Genomic DNA, 16,281 nt, shown 5'->3' with positions numbered 1-16,281 from the left:
GGGTGTGGCCACGTGGAGGGGCGTGGCTTCGGGATGGGGGCGTGGCCAGCAGCGCCACACGATTGCCATGGCGACATCACAACCCCCACCGTTGCCATGGTGACGGTGAAGCTGCTTAGGAACAGGCCCCGCCCCTTTGGGGGGTGGTCTCTTAAAGGGGCAACGCCGGAATTGGAGGGTGGGGACCCCCGAGGGGGCGGGGAAGATTTTGGGGCACCTGGGGGGGGGTTGGGGTGTGGGGGAGGGGCAGATCTGGCCACGCCTCCACGTGTGACAGCCCAAGGGGTGACAGAGGGTGACAGTCACAACGCCTTTAGTACAACCGAGGCCTGGGGGTGACATTTGGGGTCCCCAGGGGGGGCTGTGACCCTCCAGGGGTCCCCAAGGGTGACAGCTGTGTCCCCAAAGGTGACAGTCACTGTCCCCGGGGTGGGTGACAACTGCCGTCCCCAAGGAGGTGACAATCGGTGTCCCCAAAGGGGTGACAATGGCCAGTCCAGTGTCCCCAAGGAGGTGACAGCCAGTGGTCACAGTGTCCCCAGGGGCTGACAATCTCCAGTCCCGGTGTCCCCAGGGAGGTGACACTCGGTGCTCCCAGAGAGGTGACAATTGCCAGTCCTGGTGTCCCCAGGGAGGTGACACTCGGTGCTCCCAGAGAGGTGACAATTGCCAGTCCTGGTGTCCCCAGGGAGGTGACAATCTCCAGTCCCAGTGTCCCCAGAGGAGTGACAATCGGTGTCCCCAGGGAGGTGACACTCAGTGTCCCCCAGGGATGTGACAACAGCCAGTCCCAGTGTCCCCGGGGAGGTGACAATCTCCAGTCCCAGTGTCCCCAGAGGGGTGACAATTGGTGTCCCAGGGAGGTGACAATCTCCAGTCCCGGTGTCCCCGGGGAGGTGACACTCGGTGCTCCCATAGAGGTGACAATCGCCAGTCCTGGTGTCCCCAGAGGGGTGACAATCGGTGTCCCCAGGGAGGTGACGATCTCCGGTCCTGCTGTCCCCAGGGAGGTGACAATCTCCGGTCCCGCTGTCCCCGGGGAGGTGACAATCGCTGTCCCCGGGGAGGTGACAATCTCCGGTCCCACTGTCCTCAGGGATGTGACCCTCGTTGTCCCCAAGGAGGTGACAATTGCTGTCCCCAGGGAGGTGACAATCTCCGGTCCCACTGTCCCCGGGGATGTGACCCTCGCTGTCCCCAGGGAGGTGACAATCTCCAGTCCTGCTGTCCCCGGGGAGGTGACAATCTCCGGTCCCGCTGTCCCCAGGGAGGTCCCAGCCGCTGTCCCCGCTGTCCTCGGGTCCCCACCACCAGAGCTGCAGCCGGATGTCCCCTCCCGGGGCCGGCCCCTCCTCGGTCCCCTCGCTGTCACCGTCACTGTCCCACGGCGCCGGGAACAGGCGCTGGCCCGAGGCCGTGGCCAGCAGCGGCAGCCCGGGGTGCAGGCTGGGAATTTTGGGGACATTCGGGGAGATTTGGGGACATTCGGGGAGATTTGGGGACATTCGGGGAAATTTGGGGAGTTTGGGGGAATTTGGGGGGGAAATTTGGGGTAAATGTGGGGGAAATTTCGGTGAAATTTGGGGTGGAAATTTGGGGGTTTGGGGTAGAAATTTGGGGTGGAAATTTGGGGGTTTGGGGGAATTTGGGGTGGAAATTTGGGGAAATTTGGGGGAAATGTGGGGAAATTTTGGTGAAATTTGGGGTGGAAATTTGGGGGTTTGGGGTGGAAATTTGGGGGTTTGGGGAGGGTTTGGGGTGGAAATTTTGGGGAAATTTGGGGAAATTTTGGTGAAATTTAGGGTGGAAATTTGGGGGTTTGGGGTGGAAATTTGGGGGTTTGGGGTGGAAATTTGGGGGTTTGGGGGGGGTTTGGGGTGGAAATTTGGGGGAAATATGGGGAAATTTTGGTGAAATTTGGGGTGGAAATTTGGGGTGGAAATTTGGGGGTTTAGAGGGGGTTGGGGTGGAAATTTGGGGTAAATGTGGGGAAATTTTGGTGAAATTTGGGGTGGAAATTTGGGGGTTTGGGGGTGGTTTAGGGTGGAAATCCCCCATTTTTTTGAGAGGTCCCCAGTGTTTTTTTGGGGGGAATCCCCAGTTTTTTGGCGGGGGATTCCCCAATGTTTTTCTGGGCGGGATCCCCAATGTTTTGGGGGGAAATCCCCAATTTTTTGGGGGGGAATCCCCAGTTTTTTGGGGGGAAATCCCCAATTTTTTGGGGGACATCCCCAGTTTTTTGGGGGGGTCCCCAGTTTTTGGGGGGAATCCCCAGTTTTTGGGGGGATCCCCAGTTTTTTGGGTGGGGATCCCCAATGTTTTGGGGGGATGCCCATTTTTTGGAGGGATCCCCAATGCTTTTTGGGGGGAATCCCCAATTTTTTTGGGGGAAATCCCCAGTTTTTGGGGGGGGTCCCCAGTTTTTGGGGGAAATCCCCAGTTTTTGGGGGAAATCCCCAGTTTTTGGGGGAAATCCCCAGTTTTTTGGGGGGAATCCCAAGTTTTTTTTGGGGGGGATCCCCAATGTTTTTTTGGGGGGATCCCCAATTTTTTGGGGGGGATCCCCAGTTTTTGGGGGGGGATGCCCAGTTTTTTGGGAGGGTCCCCAGTTTTTTAGGGGGGGTCCCCAGTTTTTTGGGGGGGTGGTCCCCAGTTTTCGGGGTTACCTGGCGCCGTTGACGCAGTCGCGGAGGGCGCGGAAGCGAAGCAGGGGGGGCAGCTCGGGGGGGTCCCCCTGGCCGGGGGGAGGGGCCAGCGTGTCCCAGACGGTGACAAAGCCATCGGTGTCACCGCTGACCAGGAACCGCCCCGACCTGGGGGGCACGGGGGGGGGCAATGAGACCCCCACCCTTTAAATCCCCCCGGAAATGGGGCCCGAGGGGAGGGAGGGGCCCGAAAATCCCCTCAGACCCCCACCCAAAATCTGATCTGGGTGTCCAAGAGCCCCAAAAATTCCCCCCAAAAGGTGTCCCAGGTGTCCCCGATGTCCCCAAAAGTGCCCCAGGTGTGCCCAGCAGGTGCCCCAGGTGTCCCCAGGTGTGCCCAGAAGGTGCCCCAGGTGTCCCCAGGAGGTTCCCCAGGTGTCCCCAGGTGTGCCCAGAAGGTGCCCCAAGTGTCCCCAGAAGGTGCCCAGGAGATGCCCCAGGTGTGCCCAGAAGGTGTCCCAGGTGTCCCCAATGTCCCCAAAGGTGCCCCAGGTGTCCCCAGGAGGTGACCCAGGTGTGCCCAGCAGATGCCCCAGGTGTCCCCAGGTGTGCCCAGCAGGTGCCCCAGGTGTGCCCAGCAGGTGCCCCAGGTGTGCCCAGGTGTGCCCAGCAGGTGCCCCAGGTGTGCCCAGGTGTGCCCAGCAGGTGCCCCAGGTGTGCCCAGGTGTGCCCAGCAGGTGCCCCAGGTGTCCCCAGGTGTCCCCAGCAGGTGCCCCAGGTGTGCCCAGCAGGTGCCCCAGGTGTGCCCAGCAGGTGCCCCAGGTGTGCCCAGGTGTGCCCAGCAGGTGCCCCAGGTGTGCCCAGCAGGTGTCCCAGGTGTCCCCAGAGGGTGCCCTGGTTTTCGGGGGTCACTCACGGGTCGAGGTCAAAGGTCACGCGCTGGTTGGTGGCCACGCGCCGCGGCAGCGCCAGGAGGGGACGCTCGGGGACACGAAGGTCCCAGCACAGGATGTGGCGGTCCTGGGGGCGGGGCCAGCCCGGGACACGCCCATCAGGCCTGAAGCCACGCCCCCTTAATGAGCAAAACACCTCCCAGCCCATAAGCACCGCCCACAATGCCCCACCCACTGAACTGGGAGATGTCAGACCCCAAACCACGCCCCTAAAGCCCCGCCCTGTTTATGCAATGCCCAGAGGCCACGCCCCCATCAAAGAGGCCACACCCACCTTCACAAAGCCCTGCCCAGCATGAGGCCCCACCCAAAATCCACACCCACATTTGGCCACGCCCACCTTCCTCCCGCCCGCGTACAGGTAAGTCCCGCAGGGGCTGAAGCGCAGGTGAGTGGGCGCGGCTGGGAGGCGGGGCCAGAGCGCCACGGCCCCGCCCCCTTCCAGCGGGTACAGCCCCAGGCTCCGCCCATAGGAGCCGCAGGCGAACAGCGATTGGCTGGGGCTGAAGGCCAGGCAGCCAATCAGGCCTCGCTGGCCATGCCCGCCCTCTGGGAGGGGGTGGAGACAAAGGTTAGGCCACGCCCCTTCAGTGAGGACAAACCCACTTGGACTCCACCCACCCAAACCCCGCCTTCCTTGGACCACACCCACCAAAGCCACACCCTCTTATGCCCCACCCATTTACATTTTGCCCTGCCACTCCCCTTTAAGCCCCACCCCTTTCCACCCTTTAGGCCCTACCCCCAGGGCCACGCCCACTCCCAGATCCCACCCCGATAAGCCACACCCCTTTTCCTTTAGACCGCGCCCCTTTCAGCCCCTCCTGGGCCCTCTTAACCAAATTCCATTTCCACCCCAAATTAAAGGTGGGAACCGCCCCTGCCCCGCCCTAGGACCCCACCCTTTAGGCCACACCCCTTTCCTTTAGGCCACGCCCCTTTTGACCCTGCCCCACCCCTTTTAACCCCTGACTTTCCCATTCTAACCCCAAATACTGGGTGGGAACCTCCCCTGACCCCACCCAGCCCCTCCCACAGACCCCACCCTTTAGGCCACACCCATTTCCTTTAGACCACGCCCCTTTCAGCCTCACCCCACCCCTTTTAACCCCTGAATTTCCCATTCTAACCCCAAATACTGGGTGGAAACCTCCCCTGACCCCACCCAGCCCCTCCCACAGACCACACCCCTTTATGCCCCGCCCCCGAGGCCCCGCCCCTCGAGGCCCCGCCCCTCACGGTGCAGGTTCCTCTGCAGGCCGCCCCGGCCCGGCCGCTCGGTCGGGAACTCGCGCACGGCGCCGTCGAAGCCCCCCAGGAGCCGGGAGCCGTCGGGGGCGAAGGCCAACGAGTGGGGGGCCACGGGCTCGTCCTGGGGACCCCCCAGGGTCACCAACGGGCACCCCAAACCCACCCGGGACAGCCCAGACCCACCCGGGACAGCCCAAACCCACCCGGGACAGCCCAAACCCACCCGGGACACCCCAAACCCACCCGGGACAGCCCAGACCCACACGGGACACCCCCAAACCCACCCGGGACAGCCCAAACCCACCCAGGACAGCCCAAACCCACCTGGGACAGCCCAGACCCACCTGGGACAGCCCAAACCCACCCGGGACAGCCCAGACCCACCTGGGACAGCCCAGACCCACCCGGGACAGCCCAGACCCACCCGGGACAGCCCCAAACCCACCCGGGACAGCCCAAACCCACCCGGGACAGCCCAGACCCACCCGGGACAGCCCAAAACCCACCCGGGACAGCCCAAACACCCACCCGGGACAGCCCAAACCCACCCGGGACACCCCAAACCCACCCGGGACAGCCCCAAACCCACCCGGGACAGCCCAGACCCACCCGGGACAGCCCAAACCCACCCGGGACAGCCCCAAACCCCACCCGGGACAGCCCAAAACCCACCCGGGACAGCCCAAACCCACCCGGGACAGCCCAAACCCACCTGGGACAGCCCAAACCCACCTGGGACACCCCAGACCCACCCGGGACAGCCCAAACCCACCCGGGATAGCCCAAAACCCACCCGGGACAGCCCCAAACCCACCTGGGACACCCCAGACCCACCCGGGACAGCCCAAACCCACCCGGGACAGCCCAAACCCACCCGGGACACCCCAGACCCACCCGGGACAGCCCAAACCCACCCGGGACAGCCCAGGGGGTCCCAAAATCCAGTCCCTCCCAGTCCCCCCCCAGTCCCTCCCAGTCCCTCCCAGTCCCCCCAGTTCCCTCCCAGTCCCTCCCAGTCCCCCCCCAGTCCCTCCCAGTCCCTCCCAGTTCCCTCCCAGTGTTCCCAGTCCCCCCCAGTCCTTCCCAGTCCCCCCCAGTCCCTCCCAGTCTCTCCCAGTCCCTCCCAGTCTCTCCCAGTCCCTCCCAGTCCCCTCCCAGTCCCCCCCAGTCCCTCCCAGTCTCTCCCAGTCCCTCCCAGTCTCTCCCAGTCTCTCCCAGTCCCTCCCAGTGCTCCCAGTACCCACCAGGTGGTTGTGGGCACGGAACGACCCCCGCAGGGTCCCGTCGAAGGCGTCCCAGAGGTGCACGGGGCTGTCCCGGCTGCTGGCGGCCACCCTGCCCAGTACGGACCAGTATGGACCGGTATGGACCGGTACAGACCGGTACAGACCAGTATGGACCAGTACGGACCGGTAATGACCTCCCAGGAACCTCCCCTGCTCCCAGTACACCCCCCCCAGTTCATCCCAGTAACAACCAGTGCTCCCAGCTCCCTCCCAGTGCTCCCAGTCCATCCCAGTCCCCCCTAGTCCCTCCCAGTCCATCCCAGTCCCCCCCCAGTCCCCCCCCAGTCCCTCCCCAGTCCATCCCAGTCTCTCCCAGTCCCCCCCAGTCCATCCCAGTCTCTCCCAGTTCCCTCCCAGTGCTCCCAGTCCCCTCCCAGTCCCTCCCCAGTCCCTCCCCAGTCCATCCCAATCTCTCCCAGTCCCCCCCAGTCCATCCCAGTCTCTCCCAGTCCATCCCAGTCCCTCCCTCCCAGTCCCTCCCAGTTCCCCCCCAGTCCATCCCAGTCTCTCCCAGTCCCTCCCAGTGCTCCCAGTTCACCCCCAGTCTCTCCCAGTCCCTCCCAGTCCCTCCCCAGTTCCATCCCAGTCCCTCCCAGTCCCTCCCAGTGCTCCCAGTGCTCACAGGCAGCTGGGGGGGTCGCTGGAGTCCATCAGGGGGTACCAGGTGAAGTCGTAGATGGTGTCACCTTCGGCCACCTGCACGGCCGGGAGCTGCGAGCCCGAGTGACCCTGAGTGACCCCTGAGTGACCTCTGACCCCTGAGTGACCCCTGAGTGACCTCTGACCCCTGAGTGACCCCTGACCCCTGAGTGACCCCTGAGTGACCTCTGACCCCTGAGTGACCCTGAGTGACCTCGGACCCCTGAGGGACCTCTGACCCCTGAGTGACCCTGAGTGACCTCTGGGTGACCCCCGTGTGACCCCAAGTGACCCCTGGGTGACCCCAAAGTGACCCCGAGTGACCCCTGGAGATCTACAATCACCCCAAAGTGACCCCCCAGCCCCCCCAAATCCCCCCCAGGACCCCCCAAAGTGACCCCCCGCCCCCCCAGCCCCCCCCCCCACCCCCCTCACCCACCAGCTGGGGGAGGGGCGCCCCCGGGGGGGGTCCCGGGGGGAGGGGGAGGTCGAAGATCCTCAGGGCGTTGTCGTTGCTGCAGGTGAGGACGCAGGAGCCGTCGGGGGCCCTGGGGAGACCCCCCGTTGTCACCCCAAAATAACCCCGGGGGTTGGGGACCCCCCATTGTCACCCTCAGGTGTTGGGGACCCCCCCATTGTCACCCCCAGGGGTTGGGGACCCCCCCCCATTGTCACCCCCGGGTGTTGGGGACCCCCCCATTGTCACCCCCAGGTGTTGGAGACCCCCCCCCCATTGTCACCCTCAGGTGTTGGGGACACCCCCCATTGTCACCCTCAGGTGTTGGGGACGCCCCCAGTGTCACCCCTGGGTGTTGGGGACGCCCCCCATTGTCACCCCCAGGTGTTGGGGACCCCCCCATTGCCACCCTCAGGTGTTGGGGACCCCCCCCCCCCCATTGTCACCCCCAGGTGTTGGGGACACCCCCATTGTCACCCCCAGGTGTTGGGGACACCCCCATTGTCACCCCCGGGTGTTGGGGACCCCCCCCATTGTCACCCCCAGGTGTTGGGGACCCCCCCCCCCATTGTCACCCTCAGGTGTTGGGGACCCCCCCATTGTCACCCCCAGGTGTTGGGGACCCCCCCACTGTCACCCTCAGGTGTTGGACACCCCCCCATTGTCACCCCCAGGTGTTGGGGACCCCCCCCCATTGTCACTCCCAGGTGTTGGGGACCCCCCCATTGTCACCCCCAGGTGTTGGGGACCCCCCCATTGTCACCCCCAGGTGTTGGGGACCCCCCCATTGTCACCCCCAGGTGTTGGGGACACCCCCATTGCCACCCTCAGGTGTTGGGGACCCCCCCCCCCCCCATTGTCACCCCCAGGTGTGGGGGACCCCCCCATTGTCACCCCCAGGTGTTGGGGACCCCCCCCCATTGTCACCCCCAGGTGTTGGGGACCCCCCCATTGTCACCCCCAGGTGTTGGGGGCCCCCCCATTGTCACCCCCAGGTGTTGGGGACCCCCCAATGTCACCCTCAGGTGTTGGGGACCCCCCCGTTGTCACCCCCGGGTGTTGGGGACCCCCCCATTGTCACCCCCCAGGTGTTGGGGACCCCCCCCCCACTGTCACCCTCAGGTGTTGGGGACCCCCCCCCATTGTCACCCTCAGGTGTTGGGGGCCCCCCCATTGTCACCCCCGGGGGTTGGGGACCCCAAACCTTGGGGGGGTTTTGGGGGAATTTTGGGGGGATTTTTGAGGGGGTTTTTGGGGTGATTTTGGGGGGTTTTGGGGGGATTTTTGGGAGGTGGTTTGGGGGGTTCGGGGTGTTTCTGGGGGGATTTTGGGGTGATTTTGGGGGGATTTTTGAGGGGGTTTTGGGTTGATTTTTGGGGGATTTTTGGGGGTGATTTTTGGGGGTGATTTTGGGGGGGGTTTTGAGGTGATTTTTGGGGGGGTTTGGGGAGTTCGGGGTGTTTTTGGGGGAGTTTGGGGTGATTTTGGGGGAGTTTTGGGGTGATTTTTGGGGGGGTTTGGGGTAATTTTGGGGGGATTTTTGAGGGGGTTTTGGGTTGATTTTTGGGGGGTGGTTTGGGGGGATTTTTGGGGTGATTTTGGGGGGATTTTTTGGGGGGTTTTTGGGGTGATTTTGGGGGGTTTTGGGGGGATTTTTGGGAGGTGGTTTGGGGGGTTCGGGGTTTTTTTGGGGGGAATTTGGGGTGATTTTGGGGGGATTTTTGAGGGGGTTTTCGGTTGATTTTTGGGGGATTTTTGGGGGTGATTTTGGGGGGGGGTTTTGAGGTGATTTTTGGGGGGGGGTTTGGGGGGTTCGGGGTGTTTTTGGGGGGGGTTTGGGGTGATTTTGGGGGTGTTTTGGGGTGATTTTTGGGGGGGTTTGGGGTAATTTTGGGGGGATTTTTGAGGGGGTGTTGGGTTGATTTTTGGGGGGTGGTTTGGGGGGATTTTTGGGGTGATTTTGGGGGGATTTTTTGGGGGGTTTTGGGGTGATTTTTGGGGGGGTTTTGGGGTGATTTTGGGAGGATATTTGGGGGGTGGTTTGGGGGGTTCGGGGTGTTTTTGGGGGGGTGGTTTTGGGGTGATTTTTGGGGTGATTTCTGGGGGGTTTGGGGTGATTTTTGGTGGGTCGTTTGGGGGATTCGAAGTGTTTTTGGGGGGCGTTTGGGGGTGATTTTTGGGGTGATTTTGGGAGGTTTTGGGGTCTCTCACCATTTGCAGCCTCGCAGATAATTTTCGGGGCGCTTCGCGAATTCCTCCCGCGCTCCCCAAACCGGGCGGGGGGGGCGGCCCAGTTCGTACTGGGGGAAACTGGGAAGAGCCAGAGGGAGGGGATCAGGGGGGGTCAGGGACCCCAAAACCCCTCAGGGACCCCCAAAAAATCCCCCCAAAAACTCACTCGAGCTCCTCCTCCTCGGGCTGCGCCGGGGCCGCGTCCGGAGGGGTCCCGGGGGGCTCGGGGACCCCCTGAGGGGCTGCGGGGGGAGGGGAGAGGTCAGAGCCACGACCCCACCCCCAAATCCCCCCCAAAAAACCCAAAACTATCCAAAAAAATCCCAAAATCCACAAAAATCCCCAAATCTTCCCGCCCCCCCCTCACGCGCACCGTCCACCATGGGCGCCGCCATGACAGCGAGAGGCCACGCCCCCTTTTGACCACGCCCCTCGGTGGTCACGCTCATTGCTGACCACGCCCCCATATCCTTATATAGAATAAGGCGCGATTTGGATTGGCTCCTCCCACTGTGGGCGGGGCTTCGGCTTTTCCCGCCAAAAGGGGACGCCCGCGGTTTGGGGACCCCGAAATGCGACCCCAAAAGGGTCCAGAGGGACCTGGGACACCCCGAAATGTCACCTGAGGGGGTTGAGTGGCTCTGGGGGACCCCAAGATGTGACCCCGGGGGAGTGAGAGTGACAGAGGGCACCCCAAAATGTCACCTGAGGGTTTGGGGGGTCCCTAAATGTGACCTGGAGGGGTCAGAGTGAAAGAGGGCGCCCCAAAATGTCACCCGAGGGTTTGGGGGGGGTCCCTAAATGTGACCTGGAGGGGTCAGAGTGAAAGAGGGCGCCCCAAAATGTCACCCGAGGGTTTGGGGGGGGTCCCTAAATGTGACCTGGAGGGGTCAGAGTGACAGAGGGCACCCAAAATGTCACACGAGGGTTTGGGGGGCCCCTAAAGTAGGTCTTGGAGTGGGTGGGGAGCAACCAAGGGGTGACACAACCACGGCCACCATGAAACAGCCATGGCCACCACAACCCAACCATGGCCACCATAACCCAACCATGGCCACCACCACCCAACCTTGGCCGCTATGACTCAATCACAGCCACCATGACCCAACCATGGCCACTACCACCCAATCATGGCTACCACAACCCAACCTTGGCCACCATGACTCAATCACAGCCACCATGACCCAACCATGGCCACCACAACCCAACCATGGCCACCACCACCCAATCATGGCTACCACAACCCAACCATGGCCACCACCACCCAACCTTGGCCACCATGACCCAACCATGGCCACCATGACCCAACCATGGCCACCACCACCCAACCTTGGCCACCATGACCCAACCATGGCCACCATGACCCAACCATGGCCACCACAACCCAACCATGGCCACCATGACCCAACCATGGCCACCACCACCCAACCTTGGCCACCATGACCCAACCATGGCCACCATGACCCAACCTTGGCCACCATGACCCAATCATGGCCACCACCACCCAGTTATGGCCACCACAACCCAACCATGGCCACCATGACCCAACCTGGGCCACCATGACCCAACCACGGCCACCATGACTCCACCATGGCCACCATGACCCAACCATGGCCACCATGACCCAACCATGGCCACCACCACCCAACCTTGGCCACCATGACCCAACCATGGCCACCATGACTCCACCATGACCCAACCATGGCCACCACCACCCAACCATGGCCACCATGACTCCACCATGGCCACCATGACCCATCCTTGGCCACCACGATGTTCTTCCATGACCCAACCATGCCCTCCATGATCTTCCATGCCCACCTTGATGTTCCTCCGCATCCCCCTCAAGCTCCCCAGTGCCACCACGGCTGTCCAGGTGTGTCCAGGTGTCCCCAGAGGAGGAGTTTTGGGGTGTCCCCCCTCCCCCAAAAACAGCCGCAGGTGAAAATCAGTAAAACTTTTATTAACTTCCCCCCAAAAATCCAAAACTCCCCCAAATTCGCTTCCCCTCCCCCACAACAACCCCAAAAGTGACAACAGCAAAATAAAGGGGGGGTGGGGGAGGGGCAAAGACACCCCCCCCCCGAACCCCCAAAACCGCCACCAACGAGCGCCCCCTCCCCCACCCCCCTCCCCCTCCTCATTAACGAACCCCATAAATTACAAACGCCCCCCCCCCCCCCCGGCCCCCCCAAAATCGGGGTTGGGGCGGCTCCCGTGCCTGCCCCTCCCCCACCCCAACTGGGGGGGGGTCACCCCTAAACTGGGGGGGGGGGGGGGGTCACCCCAAATTCAAGGGTCAGAGCCTGGTTTGGGGATCAACCCCCCAATTTAGGGGTTTCACACCGATTTAAGGGTTTCACCCCCATTTAGGGGTGTCCCCCCCCAATTTAGGGGTCCCCCCAAGTTTTGGGGTTCCCCCCCCAGTTTTGGGGTCCCCCCCCCCAGTTTTGGGGTTGCCCCCTCTGAACTTTGGGGTCCCCCAAAAGTTCAATCCAGGGGTTCCCCCTCAAACCTGAGGGTCTCTCCAAGTTCAGGGCTGACCCCACTTCAGGGGTGACCCCAAATTTGGCCACCACCACCCTTTGGTGTCACCCCAATTCCAGGGTCACCCCAACAGTCTGGGGGGACCTGGGGGGTGACAGCCACCCTGTCCCCACCGGATCTTGGGGGTTTGGGGGTGACAACCCCAACCCCATTTCCATTTGGGGGTGACAACCCCGTCACCGTTGGGAACTGGGGTCACCCCCAACACCTGTGGGGTTTGGGGGTGACAACAACCCTGACCCCGAATCCATGTGGGGTTTGGGGGTGACAACAACCCCGACCCCGAATCCATGTGGGGTTTGGGGGTGACAACAACCCCGACCCCGAATCCATGTGGGGTTTTTGGGGTGACAACAACCCCGACCCCAAATCCATGTGGGGTTTGGGGGTGACAACAACCCCGACCCCGAATCCATGTGGGGTTTGGGGGTGACAACAACCCCGACCCTGAATCCATGTGGGGTTTGGGGGTGACAACCCTGACCCCACCAGAATTTGGGGGTTTGGGGGTGACAACAACCCCGACCCCGAATCCATGTGGGGTTTGGGGGTGACAACAACCCCAACCTCGAATCCATGTGGGGTTTGGGGGTGACAACAACCCCGACCCCGAATCCATGTGGGGTTTGGGGGTGACAACAACCCCGACCCCAAATCCATGTGGGGTTTGGGGGTGACAACAACCCCGACCCCGAATCCATGTAGGTTTGGGGGTGACAACAACCCCGACCCCGAATCCATGTGGGGTTTGGGGGTGACAACCCTGACCCCACCAGAATTTGGGGGTTTGGGGGTGACAACTACGCCAAATCCATGTGGGGTTTTTGGGGTGACACCCCCAACCCTGTATCCGTGGGGGTGTTTGGGGGGTGACAACCACCGCACCCCCAAACCAATTCTGGGGTCACCCCCACGGCCTGTGGGGTTTTTGGGGTGACAACAACCATGACCCCAAATCCATGTGGGGTTTGGGGGTGACAACCCCGACCCTGTATCTGTGTGGGGTTTTTGGGGGGTGACAACAACCCTGTCCCCGAATCCATGTGGGGTTTTTGGGGTGACAACAACCCCGTCCCCATGTCAATCTGGGGGTCACCCCCACAGCCTGGGGGGGTTGGGGGTGACAACAACCCTGTCCCCATATCAAGGTGGGGTTTTTGGGGTGACAACAACCCCGTGCCCACATGGATCTGGGGGTCACCCCCACGGCCTGGGGGGGTTTTTTGGGGGGTGACAACAACCCCGTGCCCACATGGATCTGGGGGTCACCCCCACGGCCTGGGGGGGTTTTCTGGGGGGTGACAACAACCCCGTGCCCACGTCAATCTGGGGGTCACCCCCACGGCCTGAGGGGGTTTTCTGGGGGGTGACAACAACCCCGTGCCCACAGGCTGACCCCTCAGTTGTCGTCGTCGCTGTCGTCGGGGCTGATGGCCGGGCTGGTGAGGCTGTAGGTGGGCGACGTGGGGCTGTAGCCGGGGGACGTGGGGCTGTACGTGGAGCCCTTGGGCGACGTGGGGCTGTAGGTGGGCGAGGTGGGGCTGTACTTGGGGGACGTGGGGCTGTAGGTGGGCGAGGTGGGGCTGTACTTGGGCGAGGTCGGGGTGTAGACGGGCGAGGTGGGGCTGTAGGTGGGGGAGGTGGGGCTGTACTTGGGCGTGGTGGGGCTGTAGGTGGGCGAGGTGGGGCTGTACTTGGGGGACGTGGGGCTGTACTTGGGCGACGTGGGGCTGTACTTGGGCGAGGTCGGGGTGTACTCGGGGGAGCTGGGGCTGTAGCTGGGGCTGGTCGGGGTGTACTTGGGGGACGTGGGGCTGTAGCTGGGGCTGCTGGGGCTGTAGCTGGGGCTGCTGGGGGTGTAGGTGGGTGACTGCGGGGTGTAGCGGGGGCTGGACGGGCTGTAACTGGGGGAGGTGGGGCTGTAACTGGGGGAGGTGGGGCTGTAGCTGGGAGAGGTGGGGCTGTAGTTGGGCGAGGTCGGGGTGTAGTTGGGGCTGGTGGGGCTGTAACTGGGAGAGGTGGGGCTGTAACTGGGAGAGGTCGGGGTGTAGTTGGGGCTGGTGGGGCTGTAGTTGGGCGAGGTGGGGCTGTAACTGGGCGAGGTCGGGCTGTAACTGGGAGAGGTGGGGCTGTAACTGGGAGAAGTGGGGCTGTAGCTGGGAGAGGTGGGGCTGTAGCTCGGCGAGGTCGGGCTGTAGCTGGGGGAGGTGGGGCTGTAACTGGGAGATGTTGGGCTGTAGCTGGGCGAGGTCGGGCTGTAGCTGGGCGAGGTGGGGCTGTAACTGGGGGAGGTGGGGCTGTAGCTCGGGGACGTCGGGCTGTAACTGGGAGAGGTCGGGCTGTAACTGGGCGAGGTGGGGCTGTAACTGGGAGAGGTGGGGCTGTAACTGGGCGAGGTGGGGCTGTAGTTGGGCGAGGTGGGGCTGTAACTGGGCGAGGTGGGGCTGTAACTGGGAGAAGTGGGGCTGTAGCTGGGGCTCTGTGGGGTGTAGCCCCCCGGCGACCGCGGCTCGTAGGCGGGGGACGTCGGGCTGTAGCTGGGGGACATGGCCCCACCTGCGGAGAGGGGACACGGGGGTCAGGAGGGTGTTGGGAGGGGTGGTTGGGGTGTTGTAGAGGGCTGTGAGGCCCTTTCGGGTGTTGTGGGGCTGTTGGGGGTCCCTTTGAGGTGTTGTTCGGGTGTTGTGGAGCTCAGCGAGAGCGTGTTATGGATGGGGCTGTTTTGGGGTGTTTCAGAGTGTTGCTAGGGGTTACAGGGTGTTTTGGGTTATTTTCTGTTATTTCAGGGGTATTTTAGGGTGTTACGGGATGTTTGGGGTGTTTCAGTGTGTTTTGGGGTGTTGTGAGGGGTTACAGGATGTTGTGAGGGTGTTCTGCGTTATTTCAGAAGTATTTTAGGGTGTTTGGGGTGTTTCAGTGTGTTTTGGGGTGTTGTTAGGGGTTACAGGGTGTTTTGGGTTATTTCAGAAGTATTTTAGGGTGTTTTGGGGTGTTTCAGTGTGTTTTGGGGTGTTGTTAGGGGTTACAGGGTGTTTTGGGTTATTTCAGAAGTATTTTAGGGTGTTTTGGGGTGTTTCAGTGTGTTTTGGGTGTTCTTGGAGGTTACGTGGTATCTAACAGGTATTTTTGGGTTATTTTAGGGGTATTTTAGGGTGTTTGGGGTGTTTCAGTGTGTTTCGGGTGTTCTTGGAGGTTACAAGGTGTCCTACAGGTATTTTTGGGTTATTTCAGGGTATTTTGGGGTGTTTCAGTGTGTTTCGGGGTGTTGTTAGGGGTTACAGGGTGTTTTGGGGTTATTTCAGGGTATTTTTGGGTTATTTCAGGGTATTTTGGGCTGTTGTTAGGGGTTACAGGTATTTTTGGGTTATTTTAGGGTATTTTGGGGTGTTTCAGTGTGTTTCGGGGTGTTGTTAGGGGTTACAGGTATTTTTGGGTTATTTCAGGGTATTTTTGGGTTATTTCAGGGTATTTTGGGGTGTTTCAGTGTGTTTTGGGGTGTTGTTAGGGGTTACAGGTATTTTTGGGTTATTTCAGGGTATTTTGGGGTGTTGTTAGGGGTTACAGGTATTTTTGGGTTATTTCAGGGTATTTTGGGGTGTTTCAGTGTGTTTCCGGGTGTTTTGGGTTATTTTTGGGTTATTTCAGGGTATTTTGGGGTGTTCTTAGGGGTTACAGGTATTTTTGGGTTATTTCAGGGTATTTTGGGGTGTTTCAGTGTGTTTCGGGGTGTTGTTAGGGGTTACAGGGATTTTTGGGTTATTTCAGTGTGTTTTGGGGTGTTGTTAGGGGTTACAGGGTGTTTTGGGTTATTTTAGGGGTATTTTAGGGTGTTTGGGGTGTTTCAGGTGTTCTTGGAGGTTACATGGTATCTTACAGGTATTTTTGGGTTATTTTAGGGTGTTTTGGGGTATTTCAGGGTGTTGTGAGGGGTTACAGGGTGTTGTGAGGGTGTTTTGCGTTATTTCAGAAGTATTTTAGGGTGTTTTGGGGTGTTTCAGTGTGTTTCGGGTGTTCTTGGAGGTTACAAGGTGTCCTACAGGTATTTTTGGGTTATTTCAGGGTATTTTGGGGTGTTGTTAGGGGTTACAGGGTGTTTTTGGTTATTTCAGGGTATTTTGGGGTGTTTCAGTGTGTTCTGGGGTGTTGTTAGGGGTTACAGGTATTTTTGGGTTATTTCAGGGTATTTCGGGGTGTTGTTAGGGGTTACAGGTATTTTTGGGTTATTTCAGGGTATTTTGGGGTGTTTCAGTGTGTTTTGGGGTGTTGTTAGG

At 61.2% G+C, this 16,281-nt stretch overlaps 3 protein-coding genes and 1 non-coding gene across 13 annotated transcripts in view; 1 reads left to right on the top strand and 3 right to left on the bottom strand.

The window, feature by feature from the left end:
• Nucleotides 1-296: 296 nt before the first annotated feature.
• On the bottom strand, nucleotides 297-9,889 carry WRAP53 (WD repeat containing antisense to TP53). Of its 8 annotated transcripts, none has more exons than XM_059872669.1 (13): nucleotides 9,837-9,889; nucleotides 9,630-9,705; nucleotides 9,443-9,541; nucleotides 7,214-7,322; nucleotides 6,758-6,846; nucleotides 6,094-6,184; nucleotides 4,838-4,970; nucleotides 3,939-4,147; nucleotides 3,562-3,665; nucleotides 2,667-2,813; nucleotides 1,239-1,446; nucleotides 1,149-1,205; nucleotides 297-1,067 (listed from the first exon to the last, which is right to left on the bottom strand). In XM_059872669.1, the coding sequence occupies exons 1-13, from the start codon at nucleotides 9,856-9,858 to the stop codon at nucleotides 528-530; spliced, it is 1,884 nt and encodes a 627-aa protein (XP_059728652.1). In that variant the 5' UTR covers nucleotides 9,859-9,889; the 3' UTR covers nucleotides 297-527. The 8 variants fall into 8 exon arrangements, with proteins under 8 accessions (XP_059728652.1, XP_059728653.1, XP_059728650.1 ...); XM_059872673.1 differs by having other exon boundaries at nucleotides 610-840; nucleotides 1,044-1,067; nucleotides 1,149-1,446; XM_059872670.1 differs by having other exon boundaries at nucleotides 297-749; nucleotides 864-1,446.
• LOC132341307 (small nucleolar RNA snR191) lies at nucleotides 2,371-2,550 on the top strand. Its single transcript, XR_009490150.1, has one exon. It is a non-coding gene; the product is annotated as a small nucleolar RNA snR191 (small nucleolar RNA).
• Nucleotides 9,890-12,071: 2,182 nt separating the features above from the next.
• Nucleotides 12,072-13,152, bottom strand: LOC132341276 (uncharacterized). Its single transcript, XM_059872680.1, has 3 exons — nucleotides 12,846-13,152; nucleotides 12,716-12,770; nucleotides 12,072-12,675 (listed from the first exon to the last, which is right to left on the bottom strand). Exons 1-3 carry the CDS (start codon nucleotides 13,150-13,152, stop codon nucleotides 12,072-12,074), a joined length of 966 nt encoding a protein of 321 aa, XP_059728663.1.
• A 113-nt stretch (nucleotides 13,153-13,265) lies between these two features.
• The window catches only part of POLR2A (RNA polymerase II subunit A), a 73,308-nt gene continuing 70,292 nt past the window's right edge, over nucleotides 13,266-16,281 (bottom strand). For all 3 annotated transcript variants that reach the window (XM_059872660.1, XM_059872663.1, XM_059872661.1), the window contains one exon: nucleotides 13,266-14,566. In XM_059872660.1, the coding sequence (XP_059728643.1) occupies nucleotides 13,410-14,566 (1,157 nt within the window). In that variant the 3' untranslated portion in view covers nucleotides 13,266-13,409. The remainder of the gene's footprint in view (nucleotides 14,567-16,281) is intronic.

Source organism: Haemorhous mexicanus, chromosome 37 (genome assembly GCF_027477595.1).
Source record: "Haemorhous mexicanus isolate bHaeMex1 chromosome 37, bHaeMex1.pri, whole genome shotgun sequence".
NCBI lineage: Eukaryota > Metazoa > Chordata > Aves > Passeriformes > Fringillidae > Haemorhous > Haemorhous mexicanus.
Note: the sequence above shows the minus strand (reverse complement) of the source record. Positions and strands in the feature narration are given on the sequence as shown.